The sequence below is a fragment of the Podarcis pityusensis genome (genome assembly GCF_964106645.2).
Source record: "Podarcis pityusensis genome assembly, chromosome: 17".
Lineage (NCBI taxonomy): Eukaryota > Metazoa > Chordata > Lepidosauria > Squamata > Lacertidae > Podarcis > Podarcis pityusensis.
This window is the reverse complement of record NC_138042.1, coordinates 20,164,342-20,182,446: the sequence shown is the minus strand read 5'-3', so window position 1 is coordinate 20,182,446 and position 18,105 is coordinate 20,164,342. Positions and strand designations below refer to the sequence as shown.

The 18,105-nt window shown below is 44.2% G+C and overlaps 1 protein-coding gene across 2 annotated transcripts; it reads right to left on the bottom strand.

Moving 5' to 3' along the window:
• Window positions 1-2,246: 2,246 nt before the first annotated feature.
• LOC308466756 (programmed cell death 1 ligand 2-like) lies at window positions 2,247-17,754 on the bottom strand. 2 transcript variants are annotated; one of them, XM_080987926.1, is made up of 7 exons: window positions 17,593-17,753; window positions 11,632-11,700; window positions 9,548-9,904; window positions 8,495-8,779; window positions 8,110-8,253; window positions 4,497-4,529; window positions 2,247-2,654 (listed from the first exon to the last, which is right to left on the bottom strand). In XM_080987926.1, the coding sequence occupies exons 2-7, from the start codon at window positions 11,696-11,698 to the stop codon at window positions 2,602-2,604; spliced, it is 939 nt and encodes a 312-aa protein (XP_080844052.1). In that variant the 5' UTR covers window positions 11,699-11,700; window positions 17,593-17,753; the 3' UTR covers window positions 2,247-2,601. The 2 variants fall into 2 exon arrangements, with proteins under 2 accessions (XP_080844052.1, XP_080844053.1); XM_080987927.1 differs by lacking the exon at window positions 4,497-4,529 and having other exon boundaries at window positions 17,593-17,754.
• Window positions 17,755-18,105: the final 351 nt, after the last annotated feature.

Sequence of the window (18,105 nt, the reverse complement as noted above, 5' to 3'; positions counted from 1 at the left end):
TTCCCTCCCTGAGAGAAGCGAGGTTACAGGGAACCAGGCAGAGGGCCTTCTCGGTAGTGGCACCCTCCCATCAGATGTCAAGGAAATAAGCAACTATCTGACTTTTAGAAGACATCTGAAGGCAGCCCTGTTTAGGGAAGTTTTTAATGTCTGAAGTTTTATTCTGTTTTTAGTGTTCTGTTGGGAGCTGCCCAGAGTGGCTGGGGTATAAATATTATTATTATTATTATTAATTGGTAAGATTATTTATTTATTTATTTATTTATTTATTTATTTATTTTAAAGATTTTCTTGATTTACAAAAGTGTGTGCAATGTCTCTCTCTCTCTCTCGTATTTTTTCTTCTTCCATGTAACATTTTTACAAACCCCGTCCCCTGAACCCCAACCCTTAAGTTGTGCAGCCTGGTGAAAACTAGGATTCCTTAACCTGGTGTGCTTTCAAAATCCTCTCCTGCTATTGTTGTCTTTCATCTGTGCTGTCCCAAGCCAGAAAATGCTTCCCACGGGTGCTTCGAAGTGTCCGCTTGTGCGAGATTAGGTGAAGCAGAAAGTGCATAAGAAACTTGTGTTGAACGGTTGTATCCACATGCTCAGGCAGAAATGACAGACTCAGAAACGCCTCCGATGAAACAGAAGCCTAGAGAGTTGGCATGCAAATACTTCCAGCTGCTGAGACCCAAGAGCTGTGTCCCCCTCCTACAAAGGAGGAACAGCTGGAACAGAGAGGGAGCTGGTGGAGAAGAACTTCAGCTCTCCTTCCTCACCTCCCCAACTGCTTCTGTTGCTGTTCATCATCATTGCTGCAGGCCAGAAACTGACGAGAAGGGGAGGAAGGGAAAGCGAGGAATTATTTTCCTCCCTTGTATATTAATCCAAGGAGGCAAAGAATTTGGCCTCTTGTACAAAGTGCCAGGGAGGGTCATGAGCCCCCATGGTTCATTGGGTTCACCAGGACTTGAGACATGTGATTTGGCTCTTAGAATTTGTTCCCACGAGATGTCATGATAGCTACCAACTTGGATGGCTTTAAAAGAGGGTTAGACAATTCGTGAAGGATAAGGGCTTAGCCATGATGGTATTAGGATGGGTGATATATCATCCAAACCGGTTTGATACCTGTTTCATAATTTTTGTCCTCGCCAATATATGGCGAATCATGATGTGTGTTAGAGCTGGGTGATATATCATCCAAAACCGGTTTGAAGTCATGATACCGGTTTCATAATCTTGGACGATATATCACGAATCGTGGTGTGTGTATATCTGCTGTGCAAAAATCACAATGTGGGGAAAACCGTGAAGCCAGCCAATGCTTCTCTCGATTCCTGCAGACCCTGTTGACTTTCCTGGCTCAGCTCTTTCCTGCCTCATGCAGGGGGGCAGCGAATCACAAGAGCAGGCACCGGCAAAAATCACGATACGGGGGGAAACCTTATTTCAGACACCTGATATGTTGGTATATCACAGTGCTTAGCTGGTGATATATAACAATGTTGAAAACCAGATATCGCACAGCCCTAGGCTCCAGTCCTGTACACAATAGGCAATATTCTGCCAACTGTTGGCACAATGATTCCCTCCAGCACAATGGGACTTCCTCTCTTCCCCATGCATACTCTGTGTGACCTCCCCAAATCTGCTTGGGGGGATTGGAAACCCGTGAAACCAATTTGAGGAGGTCTAGTGGGGTGGGGTAGTTCTGCATAAGCAGAAATCCTTGTACTATCAGAACCTAGTGCTACGTTGAATACAACCCAGTGGCTCTTACTTCTGAGTAAACATGTACAATGGATGCTCAGGTTGCAAACGTGACCCGTGCGGGATGCACATTCGCAACCCGCAGCCCTCGCAACCTGCGTCGGCGCACGCACGGGTTGCGATTCAGCACTTCTGTGCATGCGCAAAGCGTGATTTAGCGCTTCTGCGCATGCGCGACCGCCAAAACCCAGAAGTAACCCTTTCCGGTACTTCCGGGTTTCAACGGTCCGTAACCTGAAAAAACACAACCTGAAGCGTCTATAACCTGAGGTATGACTGTACAAGATTGTGCTGTTAGTCCCCCGCCCCATCTGTTCAGTCCAGCAAAAAATAATAATGCATCATGTTTTTCAGCTGCAAGTTGCAATGGCTGCATTTGGATGGTCACAATCTCGGTTTGATAAGATGAGACATGGTTGAATCTTAAGTGCCCCCATGCAGCTGCTTTGCTCTTCACTTCGAGGAAAAGAGAAGTTAACTCAGCTATTATAACAACGGACGTTTAATGCATAAATTGATGTACATATCTATGCATGTACACATAACATTTTGAGGAAATTAAGGGCAGGGAGATTCAGAGAAATGGTACACAAAGTCACAGAATGTATGTGATGTACTCAGATAACCCCTTGAAGTGCTGACCAGCAACACAATTTTCTGTAGTTTTAGAAAGACGATCAGCAATTCACATGCTGCTGCGCTGACAAAAACCAGAAGTGTCAGCCCTATTTACCTCTGAAGCACCATTGCTTCCTCATACATTTCTAAAAGCAGAATTAAGTGGAAAGTGCAAAATTGCAGGCAGCTCAGAAGAACAGTTTCCCATCTTCATTTTATCTCTTCAGTCTGTAACAGTCACCTCAGTAAGATCCTTGGTTTGAAGATCCAAATCTCCTTAGAATAGCAGAAAGACAAAGAACTTTAGACAAGTGGTAAACGGGTAAAGCCTTTGTCTCCTTTTCTTTAACCGGGTGTTCCAGAGTCCCCCAAATTCAAGGTTTCCATCTTTGTGTTTGGTACATATGACACTTCATAATTCAGAAACTGACACAGGGAGAACCCCCAGTTTCTCAGATTGATGGACCGTGAGTAATTTCTGGTCACATCTGTAGTTTTCAGGTTTGACACAGGAAATAGCGGGGGTGGGAATTGTTCTGAGAGAAGCTTAAATAGTGAAGAGAGATGAGAATTACGATTCCTTTTCACAAACTTAATCACCGATTTGAACACACACTTTTCAGATGTCCTTGAAGTAAATCTACTATGCCTTTCCTTTCTCCCTTGAGAAGGTGAGTGGACTGAACAGATTGATAGTTTGGATGGAAACAATGCCATGGATTTCAGAAGCAATAACATCACCATGGATATATTATGCAACACTTTGCTATACATGGAGGTCCAGCCGAGGGCCTTCTGGCGGTTCCCTCACTGCGAGAAGCAAAGCTACAGGGAACCAGGCAGAGGGCCTTCTCGGTAGTGGCACCCGCCCTGTGGAACACCCTCCCATCAGATGTCAAGGAAATAAGCTGTCAAGGAAATAAGATGTCAAGGAAATAATCTGACTTTTAGAAGACATGTGAAGGCAGCACTGTTTAGGGAAGCTTTTAATATTTGTTGAATCATTGTATTTTAATACTCTGCTGGAAGCCTCCCAGAGTGGCTGGCCAGATGGGCGGGGTATAAATAATAAATGTTGTTGTTGTTGTTGTAGGAACTGGCCAGTATGTAAATACTTTTATAAACAGAGAAGCAGCTAAACAGCATTAGGATGGGCCAGATGACGATACCAATCTGGCCCATCCTATGGCCAATTTAGGAGGCAAATTCACCTCTGAGTGGGCAATTGAGATTGTGGGAAGGCATATCTCAGTCAAGCACTTCAGTTCATAAGAATAACTAGGGCCAATTCACACACTTACCAGAAAAGACCCCTTCTTTTGTTTATACAACTTTTTTGCCTCTCAAAGTGGTTCGCATTTTTTTAAAACAACAACAACAACAACAACCACAAAGTGGTGAAATAAAAATTAAAACTCGAATGGAAAAGGAGCAGAGTTGAAAACTTTCCATCTTCTTTTAACAACCATTAGAAGCCGTGTGGAATAAGAACATTAGCCTGCCTCAACACCATCAGGGATGGAGCTAGTCTCACCTCCTGAGGGAGTGAATTACACAACTTGGGTTCTGCCACAAAAAAGGGTCCTATCTTACATTCCCGCCCTCCGCAACCAAACATCTTTTGGTGGTGGTGGGATATACAACATGAAGGTGTGGAGAGAGCTTGTAACATGAGATGTGGGTTTCATATGATTTGTGTAATCATTCTGCCCCAAAAAGGGAGAAATAGCACACAAATCCACATGTACACAGCTTGAGTTTCATTTTATCTTATGCACATTCATGCTCCATGTGTAAGGAGAAACCGTAGGTAGCATACATATGGGCATCGCCTAATTCGTGGACCCAAATCCAATTTGAAACCCAAACTTGGAGCTCCACAGTTATTTACAAATAAGCATATACAGGTGCACAACACACAAACTAACACAGACCTTTTCCTTCCAGTAAGATTCAGTGTGGTGCAGTGGAAGCATACTGGATTATGACTGGTTTGAGTGAGATTCAAATCTCCGCTTAGCCGTAAAGTTCACTGGAGATTAGCTTAAAGCTGCAGGTGTGGTTTTTAAATTTTTTTTTTTTTTAAATGTACCAGAGAATTATATCAAAATTACATACCCTTTAAAAACGGTCGGAATTTTCTTCGTTTTCCTGGGAAGAAATATGAAAAGTGAACAAAATGTTGGTAGGTGTTTACCTAGAAACATGCAAGATTATACAAAGAGAGCTTCCGAGCTTGGCAATTTGCAAGCAACGCTAGCTAAGGTTACCAGATTTTTTTCAAAGAATTCGGGGACACTTTTTTTTTTTTTTTGAAAAGGGGGGGGAGTTGTTTTTTTTAAAAAGAAGTAATATATTCTCTTCTGTGGTCTGCTCTGTTGCGTGGCCTTCCTCTGGGCTTCTCTCTTGGAGCACTAGCCACCATGGAGTAGGCTCGGGTCGGGCCTGGGCTCAGCCACATGTCCTTGCCCTCCCAGTGCTCTCCTACCTCTCCTCCTCAGCGGCAGTGGCGCTGCAAGGTCAGGGCTCCCCTCTTTTTTCTCCTTCCCCTTTCTCTCTCTTCCTTCTCCTTCTTCTCTCCTCCTTCTCCCTTCTCCAGTGTTTTCCTGGCCCTGGAGCATTGCTGGAAAGTCGGCCGGGTGCTCTTGCTCCAGGCTCAATTTGGGTCATGGGGTGGTGTCAGCGGTTCCCCCAGTTGACGCGCCAGGCGTCCCCGGTTTCCCCTTGGCAGTGGCGGCGGCAGTGGCAGCCTCAGCAGCCCAGAGCCAGCCTGGTAGCGCAGTTGGCTCTGGTTGCCTTCAGGAGCTGCTCACTGCCGTGGCACCCGCCATTTTGCCTCACCGGAAGTACCCATATGCTGTGTCTTGTGCCGTTGAACCAACCACGCAACCTTCATTCCCTACTAATAAATCTACAACACTTAAAATATAAATCAGGGGACATTAAGTGAAATCTGGGGACATTCTGGCGACGGATTGTGTCCGGGGACAAATTTTTAAATCCGGGGACTGTCCCCGGGAAATGGGGACGTCTAGCAACCATACGCTAGCAAATCTATCATCGTGCTAAAACATCAGTGAAACTGTAAATCCCCACAACAGGAAGTAGCTGTCCTTAGATATTTCCTGTTATCTATTCCTAGAGAAATCTGGAAATGCCCCAAAACACTTTCGGTTTTCTTAACACTCCAAGTACTATCGCACAGAAGGAGAAGGCAGAGGAGGAGGAGGAGGAGATCCTAAAACCAGTTGTGGCTAAGAAGTTCCATTGAAAGCCAAGAGTTTGGAAATAGTCATTATTAAGTTGCTTTGTTTATTTCTTCTTGGGCAACCCTTACCAACAGATCCATTGGCTAGCGAGGGTTAGAATGCAGTAGTTGGTGCAGGGCAGGATTAAGGTTTGATGAGGCCCTAAGCTACTGAAGGTAATGGGGCCCTTTATATATCCAGCTGTCCTTTGTCAACAACAAATTGTTGCTGTTTTTTGTGTTGAATATATGCTATGTGGTAATTTATGGATCTAATAGGTATCTAAAGCCATTTGCCCATGTTGCCCTGCAACCAGTCCATGCAGAATGTAGGCACCCTGTATATAGAAATGAGCAAACCAGTGATATTTTGGGGAGCGGACTAGCAGGCGGGGCAAATAACTTACATCATAGGAGCCTATACAACAGAAAACACTGTTGCTGTATGTAGGTTTTATTTTATTTGTTTTTTATCTTATATTTTGGAAATGCACATCCAGTTTTTCCCCCCTTTAAATTTTTTTGGGGCCCCCAAGAGAGTGGGGCCCTAAGCTGTAGCTTGTTTAGCTTATACGTAAATCTGGCACTGAGCTGGCAGCCTGCTGGAAAGAAACACTGACCCAACCTCTAGTCCAGGGGTAGCAACCTAAGGCCCATGGGCCATAAGCGGCCCATGGGGGTCATCTAACCAGCCCATGGACCCCCGCTGTCCGCTTGGGGACCCCCCCCACTCAGTCGACTCCCATGTGTCACGCTAAACCATAGCTGTCAACTGTCCCTTATTTGGCGGGAAACTCCCTTATCCCATCGCTGTGTCTTGCTGCTGCTGTCCCGGACAGATGATGTCCCTTAAATTTCCCGGCTTTCATGCTCGCCCGGCTCAGGAGGGAAGCAGCGGCTCTAGGTCCTCCGCCTCGAGAGAGCGCGCGCACGAGCTGCCGCATCTCCGTCTCTCCCTTTTCCCCCTCAGGGGCGCGACGTGAGGAGACGGGTGGCGGTGGGTGGGCAGGCAGCCCCTCTCCTGCGAGACGTCTGCCGCGCTGCCAGGGGAAGCCGGAGGCGGCAGTGGCGGCAGTGGCTGAGGAGGCGGCCTGAGGGAGGAGGGGATGGGGAGGGATGCAGAAGGGCGGCGCTTTAGCGACCGCCGCGGCACCGCAACCACCTCATGCCGGGCTCACGGGCGGCGTGCGCGAGAGTCTCTCTTCCTCCCTCTCGGGGGGGGGGGGCTGATGGAACTCGTAAGCTAAGCAAAATCCCTTATTTTGGCTGCTGCTCCCTTATTTTCGAGGCTGCTGGTCCCTTATTTTCAAATCTGTAAGTTGACAGCTATGCGCTAAACCAGTGCACAGCAGAGCAGGGACCGCCTTCCACGATGCTGGCCAGCACACCCCCATGCCAGAAGGAGTGCCGGAAACAGCATTTGCGCATGAGTGCATGCGCACTCCCGGCCCCCCGGCACGTCTGCGGGACTGTGAACCGGCCCAAGTCACAAAAACTTTGCCGAGCCCTGCTCTAGTCAATCCCATTGCTGCTGCTTAGGTAGAAAGGGAGAATGGAGGACGACACAATACAAGTGCCCCAGTGGGAACACCTGATGGTCTCTGCTTGTCTCTTTACACTGCCAGCCTTGCCACCCCCTTGCCTCTTGCCCTGGTGTTTTTCTGCTGGGTATTGTAGGCAGTCCTGGGACTGCACCATGACTCAACAGGAGATCTGACTTCTGAGTCTTTACATGCAAATGTGTCTGCTTGCAACACAGAGAGACACAGACACAGAGAGATGTCAACAGGCAGAGAAAGGAGACAGATGCATTTTGATTAAGTTCTCTCTGGGACCAGAGGGAGAAATACTGTATGCAGCTGAGCCATTGCTAGGTTTGCAATGTATCTTTTTTTGGAGTCATTTTGCAACGTTTAAATGTTGGGTTGACTACCCCTACCCAACCCACCCCCCGCAGTAAAGCTTTAAAACTCATTTCTTGTGGTAAATAAAATTCATTTCTGCACAAGAGTTTCGTTGTACAACTCTAACAACCAGAAGCAAACAAGGGCTGGCCCACACTTCTGTGTGTCCTACTGCTTCCCGCCAGAGAAACCAGCTCTTTGCTGAATATGGAACCAATGGCAATGGGTTTTCTACAGAATGCTGTTTGTTCCGATTCAGCAGTAAAGAGTGGGTTTTCCTAGGGAAATCTGCGAGGCAAAGGCAAAATCACTTGGACCTATACTTTCTAGGCAAAGGGACAAGTGGAAGTCTGGACAACCCCCAAATTGGGTGGTGCTCCCCTAATTCATAAACAGACTAGACACATTTAATGTCAGCGTCTGTATGACCAAAGTTAATTGTTCATTAGCTTTGATGATTTATACTCCACCTTTTGATTGAGATATCTCCAAAGCGGCTTCCAGTAGATTATAAATATATAGTAAACCCCACACATACAGAAATAACCGCAAGAGCCCGAGTCTTGCCATAGTCTCTCACCTTTTCGGGTACTCAGCTTTGTGCTTGACTTGCTCCTTTGGACTTTAATGGCAATTGCTATTAGTAAAAATAATGCCAGCAGACAAATTGGTAGGATGAATAAGAGGGGAGATTTCCCCCTGTTATGTGCTGGAGGTGTTTTATCTGTAAACAAGAAAATTAAAATATGTATGTAAAATATGTAAAATAATTCTCCCTGCAATTGAAGCTGTTTCTTGTATGGACAGTGAGCTAACGCTACAAAAATCACCAGGTGCTGTGATGATAACAAGAGGATCCATTGGTACATCTTGGTGATAGTGCATATTGGTATTTAACTCACCCTTGGGACCAGCTGATTGTAGGGGCGTGCTACAGATTAATGTGAAACCACACAAGTTTTTACCTTGCAAAACCACTGATTTGTGGGCTGATGTCTCCTGATTCAGTTCCTGATTCCAGAATGCACAGCTGTAGTTTCCAGGAGTGCTTGGTCTGACTCTCAGGATGCTGGTTATGTTGAAAAGTCCATCCCTTGTCATTTCAAATGTAGTGTTTGCATGTATGCTGGCATTCAGATCCCTCTCATAGTGCCAAGAAACTTCAGCCAGAGGGTACCCTTCTGAATGGCAAGCTAAGATCAAATCTTCTTCCTCTCTTCTTTCCTGTAGATTGATTCTTTTGTAGGGTGCTGCAAGAAGTGGAGGACAGTATCACAGAGCGCTTTGCAGTATTTTGGTGGCACTTTTCCTATTTCTCTTCCTTTTGGTTGATTTACACAATCATGGCATAATAGAAGACCCATGCTTTGAACTAAGCAAGAAGGGACATTGCATACATCTTGCATTTAATGTGCACATCTTTAAAATACGTTGGAAGAAACAAACCGGGAGATCTAGTTCAGGCATAACGAGAAGCCAAGGCTTTCTGCTTTGCTTATCCTGCTTGGGCCAGGAGGTTAGCAGGGGGTTAGTTTTCCTGACGGGAAACAGAATTGCAAACTCTGCATACTTCTCTCAAACCTAGAGACACATACAGTACTAACGCTGCAATTCCAATAACACACACATATTGAAAGTTGCAGCACATGCAGAAGCCACTCTTTTTTCTTCTCCAAATTCTCACATAAATAACTGCAAATAATTAACTTTTTTTTTTAAAGATAGGAAAGAAGTATAATTAACTTTTTTTAAAAGACAGGAAAGATGTAGATCTAGTGGAACAACCACCATTGCATATAGCTGTATACACATAGGAGCCCTTTTCTGTGAGTTCAAAGCTGTGGAAAGTGTTAATCAGTTCCTTTGTTAAGAAACAAAGGATTAAAATGACAGAGTGTGTTCAGCATTCTTGCCTCCAGAGGAAACTAAGGCTGCAAATCATTCTCTTAGATTCTCTCTGCTTGGGTCCAATAATACAGTATTACAATATATATATTGTAAGTTCTGCAGCTACCAACCTGCAACTTCCAAAGTAATGTACTTGTAGTCTGCTCCCTCGTATTTAACAACACAGATGTAATCTCCTGCATCTGTGAGCTTTATGTTGGTGATAGACAGCAAAGAAAGTCCTTTGTCTAACTCCTCATGTGACAATGACGCTCTCCCATGATAATCAGAATCCTGATGGGTGAGGTCTTCTTGGCCATTGTTGAGCTTGTAGACTTCTTTGTCCCCCAGTGACAGCTTTCTTTGCCACGAGACACTTAGTCCCATCAAATTTAATGGGGAATGGACTGGAAAGTGACATCCCATAATCACATCACTCCCGTACTCCGCAGTGTAACGTGGCTGAAGAACTTTGACTGTGAATAAAGCTGAGAGGTTGAAACAAAGCATGAGTATCTTATCATGCAAGCACCAGGATTTATGCGGAACAGAAGAAGTCCAGTAAGTCTGATATCAACAGTGTGTGTATTTCTGGTTGGTATGTCTTCTTCTTGTTCACAACTTACTGACATGACTGCTTTCTACATGGAGGAATCAAGTAGGGTAGCCCCTTTCCATGCCAATGTCACCACACTACAGTGAAAAGGAAATGAAGAACTGGGCCCTTTAAATTAGGATTAAGGCTTTCTGGGAGATGATCTATAATGAAATGAAAAAGGTATTTAAATATACCTTTCTGAAGAAACCAGAGGCCTTTCTCCTGGGCATGGTCGGCCAATTGGTGCCAAAGAAGGATAGAACTTTCTTTATGTATGCCACAACAGCAGCAAGAATACTCATTGCAAAGTATTGGAAGACACAAGATCTACCCACCCTGGAAGAATGGCAGATGAAGGTGATGGACTATATGGAACTGGCGGAAATGACTGGAAGAATCCGAGACCAGGGAGAAGAGTTGGTGGAAGAAGATTGGAAGAAATTTAAAGACTATTTACAGAAATACTGTAAAATTAATGAATGTTAGAATGATGTCAGAATGAAGTTAAGTGGTTTTAGCAGCAATGTTACAAAGGAGTATGTAAAAATGGATTGTTAACAGGTGAGAATCTAAAGTTACAATATATTAAGTTAAAGGATTAGGATAAAAACAAAGAGGGAAAGGATTTGCTGAATTAGCTAACTGAACTGGAATACAAAAAAGGGAGGTGTGAGGAGGTCAGGGAAACAAGTAAATGAAAGACAAGACATGGAAAGATTGATTTGTTTTTAAGTGTTTTTACTTTTCTGTATTTTGTATTCCCCCCCCCCCTATTTTTGTAACCTTTTTTGAAACTTTAATAAATATCATTTTAAAAAAATAAATAAACGAGTTTCTGTAAAAACATGCCATGATTTGCTGCCATTTTTAAAGAAAGTATTTGAGTAAAGAAAGTATTTTCACACAACCAGGATCAAACTTCAAACTCCCATAAGACCAATTTCATGCATATTCAGTAACTATGCATTTAACACATTCAGGATGCTTATAGAGAGACGGGAGAAGATTGTAGACATCTTCTTTCTTTGTTGGACGCATAGGAGCCAACCTTTCGCCTGCCCTCCCCCCAAAAAGATGATGGGTATTGTCATTCAACAGATGTGCGACATGCCGTGCCATGTGATCGATTTTGCAGGGCAGGGCTCAAGTGGGCCCTCCAAAAATTTAATTCACATTGGCACTCCTAGTTGGACGATTGTCTAGCCCAGGGGTCCTTCTCACACCACCTTCCCTGAACCACTCTGCGAGGCTGGGCTCACCTGCATGTCCTGGGCCCCATGAGGACACATTCCATTGCTGTTACTACAGACCAAAGGGACAACCCATTTGGGACACCAAACTGACGGAGACGTGAGTAAGAGCATCTCAGGGCTCAGGAATATTTCCTGCGGACTGCAAAGGTGCAAGGAAAGTGCCCAGCAGCCAAGAATTGCAATCCACCATCCACAATGGCTGAATATTCGTTAATGGTAGACTTTTTCTGACCCTGGCACTCAGGAACGTGTGACCCACCCAACCCTTCCAGGTAGCTCTGAAGCTCTTAGACTTCAAATCCAAAGGGAAATGTACAACTCTTTGAGGATTTCATTGTAAACCTGCCCAAATGAAAGCTCTCACCTGCAATCATATGAAGCTGGATTTCCAGTAGCACAACTGGCAGCAGTTTGGACATTTGCCTAGACATATCTGAAAAGCAATGTTGACATGATAAACATCCTACATTGTGGCATATAAACAACTGCTCTGCCAAAGAATGCATGTCTTTATGATTCAGTAATATACCCCTAAAAGAAGAGAATTTGACAGCTGAGATACATGTTTTGAACCTGACCTTATTCTCTGTTTTAAACTGTACTTTCGATGATGTATTAAGTATTAGTTTTATCTGTTTTTAAATTGCCTCATTGCTTTGCTGTAACCCCTTCCGGGTGGGTAAGAAACACAATACACATGGCTCACAATTTGAAAAAGAACTTTTACAAAATATGGATAAACTTTTGTCTAAAATGTATAACTTTCTACTAGAATGGGAAACAAAAGATGAGCTGGTTAAAGCTTCAATGACACACTGGGCAATAGATATAGGACACAATATAGAGCTCAACCTCTAGGAGAAACTCTGGAAAAGTGACCTGAAATTTACTGCATGTTATTCATTGAAAGAGAATTACCTGAAAATGATTAATAGATGGTACTTAACTCCAAGTAGGTTGGCTAAGATTGATGAAACAGAATCAGATATGTGTTGGAAGTGTAAAGAAATGGAGGAAATGTTTTTTCTCATGTGGTAGACATGTAAAAAGGTAAAAGTGCATTGGGAAATGATTTATAATGAATTGAAAAAAATGTTTAAAATTACTTTGCTCCCCAAAACAGAGTCCTTTTTGTTGGGGATAACCCAGACTGAAATTCCTAGATGTCAGAGAAAATTATTTATGTATGCAACAACTGTGGCCCATATTTTGTTAGCCCCAAAATGGAAAGTGGGCGAAGTCCCAACTATTATGTACTGAAGTTCTCACCCTGGGCCAGCAGGGGGATACTGTAGATAGTTATGCAAATAAGGGATCGAAAGTGACGTTCAGAGATTGGATAGTTTTAGAAAATTGTTACAGTTACATTGTACTGGAGCTCTATATAAGCAGGCTGACTGGACCCTTCAGTTCAGTTCTGTCCTGGCCTGTGAATAAGCAAGAGCTGTTTGAAGAATCGCTGTGTCGTCTGATATGTTCACCCACAACCTAACACCAACTAAAGAGGATTGGCAGCTTAAATTGACAGAATATGCACAACTTGCAGATTTGGCAAATAGAATAAGAGAGCAAGAAGAACATACATATAAAGAAGGGTGGAAAACATTTATTGAACAAATGGAAAATAACTGTATACAGCTGAAAGCACTGGCAGCATTGAGATAAATTCAACAGAGCAAATAATTTTTGATGGATGTAAAAGTGGAAAACTGATTTGAAAGGTTATAGTAAAATATGCAGGGATGCATGACAGGTAAAATGAACCATGGAAAGAGAAGAAGGGAAGTCATTGTTCCATAAAATTTGCAATTTAAGTAATAAGGTGCCAAAGTTGCTAGACTCGCCCCCCACCCCTGCCAAGCTCCATGAACACATACTTGGCTAACTCCAAAATGGCATGTATGCTTCATGCAGCCTTCCAAGAATAAATGTTCTAACCAACAGGAACTGATCTAGCTGCATTACAACTGGAGATGTCAGCTAGTATGGGCGTGACAACCAGGAGTGGATGAATCAGCCTATTTTTCATCCATATCACTTGCATATGTGTTTAGTCGTAAGTCTCTCTCATCCCATAGCCACATTAATCACCATGTGTGTGTGATCTCTCTCACACAAAAAGCACACTTAAATATGTACAGTCGTACCTTGTTTTGCGGCCGGGATCCATTCCGGAGCCCTGGCCGCTAGCCGAAAAGGACGCAGGGCAAAGCGCCGCGTCTGCGCATGCGCATGGAGCGGTTTAAGCTTCTGCACATGTGCAAAGTGCGATGTAACGCTTCTGTGCATGCGTGAGCGGCAAAACCAGAAGTAACCCGTTCCAGTACTTCCGAGTTTGCCGCGAACATTCACTAGAATGGATGTTTGCTGAGATATTACTGTACTTTAAACTTAACTTTCTATATACCATATTTTTCCATATATAAGACATTCCTCCCATGTATAAGATGACCCCTAATTTTCTGGAACCACAAATTTAAAAATAGTTCGGGTTGCCGTATTTCAAGAGCCAGAACCCGAACCCTTGTGCATTCACCATCCGTGTATAAGACAACTCTCAATTTTTGACTATTTTTTTAGCAAAAAACCCATCGTTTTATACACGGGGAAATACGGTCTTTTTCTTTTCTTTTTTTTTTTTGAAACCTTTCTCTCTCAAAATATACATTTTAAAATGCATTTTGATATTGGTTTTGAGCCAAGAACCAACAACAGTGGTGTGGTCTCGGACAGGGGAGATGCAAGGAAACCAATTTGGAGGCTGAACCCTCACCACCACAGCAAGGGGCACCAATATTCGGGGCCAAAGGATGAGATCTATTTTACATTTTCCACCTTAATGCTACACCCGATATTTGCCATCTGAGGTAGGATCTTCAGAGCACATCCTGATCAGGCTACCTTGCGCTGAAAAGCAAGGAAATGCAGGACTGAGCTACGCTCATTTTCAATAGTTAGCATGATAGTCTTAATTACCATATTTTTCGCTCTATAGGACGCACTTTTTCCCTTTGAAAAATTAAGGGGAAATGTGTGTGCTTCCTATGGAGCGAATGCAGGCTCCTTGGCTTCAGCGATAGCAACGCGAAGCCTCTGAAGCGCAGAGGGAGCGCTCCTTCCACGTTCCGGAGGCTACGCGTTGCTTTCGCTGAAGCCTGGAGAGTGAGAGGGGTCAGTACGCACCGACCCCTCTCGCTCTCCAGGCTTCAGGGATAGCCGCCTGAAGCCTCCGGAGCGCAGCGGGAGCTCCCGCTGCACTCTGGAGGCTTCAGGTTCCTTTTGCTAAAGCTGGGAGAACAAGACTCCCCTGGCTTCAGCAGAGAGGGAGAGCTGCGCAGCGCCCCTTCAGCCAAGCGGGAGGAGAAATGGAAGGGGCTCCGTTTCTGCTGCCGCTTCACTGAAGGGGCACTGAGCAGAGAGGGAGAGAATTTTTTCGTTCTTGTTCTCCCCCTCTAAAACAAGGTGCGTCCTATGGTCGGGTGCGTCCTATAGAGTGAAAAATACGGTATAACATGAGCCTGCCCCATATCTTCTCCAGATGCAGCTTCTGCTCATGCTGAGAAGCACACATTCCTTGACTCAAATATGCTGCCATGAATGATAAAGAGAGAGAGCAGGCCAAGTAAGATTGGAAACTCATTTTTTTTCACCTCGACCTCTGCTTTGAATAGCCCAACCTATGCTTCATGCAAATTCCCCAAAGGGAACAGAGGGGACAACCCAAAAACAGTATAGATCTCACTCAGCAATTTGCCCACCGTTCTTACTTGTCACTTTTGAGTTTAAGGATAAAAAGGAGAAAGGAGAACTCCAACCAGGAGTTCTGCTGACTTTGCTGCCACCAACTCCCTTGACCTATCCCCATCAGCATAGGTGCCCCCATGAAGGAGCCGGGCACCCACAAATTTTGGTGCCAGGGCCATGCATGCTGCATGGCAACCACGGCTGTGGGCACCCACGATCATGGGGCCAAATTGGCACTCCTGCCCATCAGCACAGAACCACTACTGCTTCAAGAATACCACTGCTTCCCCTACCTTTTCTGAGCCGCTGCTGTGAGGCACCAGATTCCCATGCGCACAGCCCATGCTGCTGCAGATGTGTGCAGCAAGTCTTGAACTGGCCAGGTGGAACATTTAACACGGACAGCGGTCTGCAGCTTTACCTGGATGTGTTGTTCTGCACAGCTAGCTTATTAATTTATCACCTTTGTACCTTGCCGTTCCATAAACAATGCTGACAACATGGCCGACAACAATAAAAAACCCAATTAAAAATGTACTCTCTGTGTGTGTGAGTACACACACACACACACACACACACACACGACAACAATAAAGCTGTCATGGGATAAAAGAACATTTGTTATGGGATAGTCTAAAAACTGGGAAGGAGGGGCAGACTTTGGACTTCGTTGGTTTTTTGGGACTTTGTTGGGAATTTTTTTTACTACCACCCTGTAGTCTACCAATGGGAAAGAGCAGACATACATTAGGAATTAATGAAGATGCCCTGGGCACAAACTCAGGGCAAAAAGTTGTGATCAGTAGCAGAACCACAGGTCCTTTCCACCGCAGTCTACTCCTGATCATAGGGTTCTGTTGTGGCTGTGTCCACCAACTTCAAAGCACATTCCAAATAAGTACACACTATTCTAGGGTTGCCATATTTTGAAGAGCAAAGAAGAGGCCTGGGGCGGAGAGCGGAGAGGGATGTGGGAGAGAAGATGCTTGCCTAGATAGCCCTATAATGCCTGTGTGCTGGAAGAAGCAAAGATCACCATGAAGCAATGATTCTTCAACATCAACTTCGTTGGACTGGTCATGTTGTTTAGATGCAATGATTCTTCAACATGGTCATGTTGTTTGGATGTATGGTTATTGTCTTCCAAAGCAACTACTCTACTCTGAACTTAAAAATGAAAAGCGTAATGCTGGTGGTCAACAAAAGAGGTTTAAAGACTCTCTCAAGGCAAATCTTTAAAAACGTAGTATAAACAAACACTGACAGCTGGGAAACACTGGCCTGCGAACGCACCAATTGGAGAACAGCCTTTACCAAAGGTGCCTTGGACTTTGAAGAAGCTTGAACTCAGGACAAAAGGGAGAAGCGTGCTAAGAGGAAGGCACGTTTGGCAAACCCTCACAGTGATCAACTCCCACCCGGAAACCGGTATGTCCCCACTGTGGAAGGATGTGTGGGTCCAGAACTGGCCTCCACAGTCTCTTACTGACTCACTTTTAAAACCGTGTTTATGGAATGACTATTTTACTCGGCTACGAGTGATCGCCAAAGAAGAAGAAAGATGGCTTGACCCTGCAGGATCCTCGTTATGGACCTATGGGCTCAGCCCAGAAGCTTTAACCAGTGTGTCATGTTGGCTCTCAGCTTCATTATTGAGATAATCCTCTAAGGCCCTGTTCCCCCTCCATCCTAAGCACAGTATGTGTGTCATGGGATGGGGGCTTTCTGATGTTGACGACAAGAAAGGAACTTCAGCCTCATCACAGTACTCCTTTTGATGAGCAGGTTCCCCCTCCAGCATATGACTTCGAGTTTATTGTTGTTTTAGCCTTATTGTAGGCATTTGATTGTTTGATATTGTTTTAATTTCCTATCACGTTGTTTGCTACCTTGATTTAGTTTTCTTTTATGGGAAAGAAGGAGACAACTGTTGAAAATAAGTAAAAGAATAACCAAACATGCATGTCTGAATCAGCTCTTGTCCAATTTAACACTCCCGGAATGGCAATTCCCAAGCACACACATGCTCCCTTTAGTACCAAAGAAAAAAATGAGGACGTTTTGGCAAATTCCAAAAATCCACCAGGACAGAAATTTTACTCCTGGAAAAGAGGACATGTCCTGGAAAAAGAGGACATATGGCAACCCTACATCCCCCCTCCTAGAATACTGGGCACTGTACTTTACCCCTCACAAAGTTAAAATTCCAACCATCCCTTAACAAACTACAGTGCCCATAATTCTTTGAGGGAAATAATGTGTTTTAACAGTATAATGGACACACATCCCTACTTTAGATTGGGGGGAGGCTGCTAGACTACTGGGGGTCTGATCTACTGCAAATCACCTAGAGATCTACCAGTGGATTCTGATCTAGCTTCTGCCCACTGCATAATGTCAATAAACACATAAAAATTTACACACATGTTGCTTTCCTTGTTTAAAGATTTGGCCATGATAAATCTCCACCAATTCCCTTCACATCTCATGTTTTCCAAGAGAGCTGCCAGACAATCCAGACAAATTATTTGTTCTAGAGCATATTAGAAATACTGATGTTCTGTATCAGAATTATATTCACCTCAAGATTTAAGGCCGATCTCCTTCACAGTGGAATTTGTTGTCCCAGGCAAAAGCGTGCCTCCTTGATGTATGTGCCTTGAGACAGCCAGCGAGGAACAAGGTATCATGCTTCATTGCCAGAGTCTTCTCTCATGAATAAAATGTTGAACTCCGATAACTAGCTTTTCTGAAGAAAGTGGTTGGATAGATGCCAGCCTTCTTTCGGGAAATGAAGTGCTTGTGGTTTCTCTTTCATTGTCACTCTTGCGGGCTGTACTTTTGCATTCAGTTGTTCTGCATTCTAAACGCAAAACAAAGCAGCTGCATACTGTACTTCCTTGTGTAATCAAGGGTCATGGCAACACATCTGACCTACATCTTTCTGCAGCAGGAGCACTGCTTTGTTTGAAAATAACAACAAGCTGACAGCTCTTCAGCACCCTGAATATCCAATATGCACTCCTAGGTGATGAATGACAAAGATCATGGCTTAACTTTGTGCTTTCTTCTCTGATTATCCTGTACTTTGGCC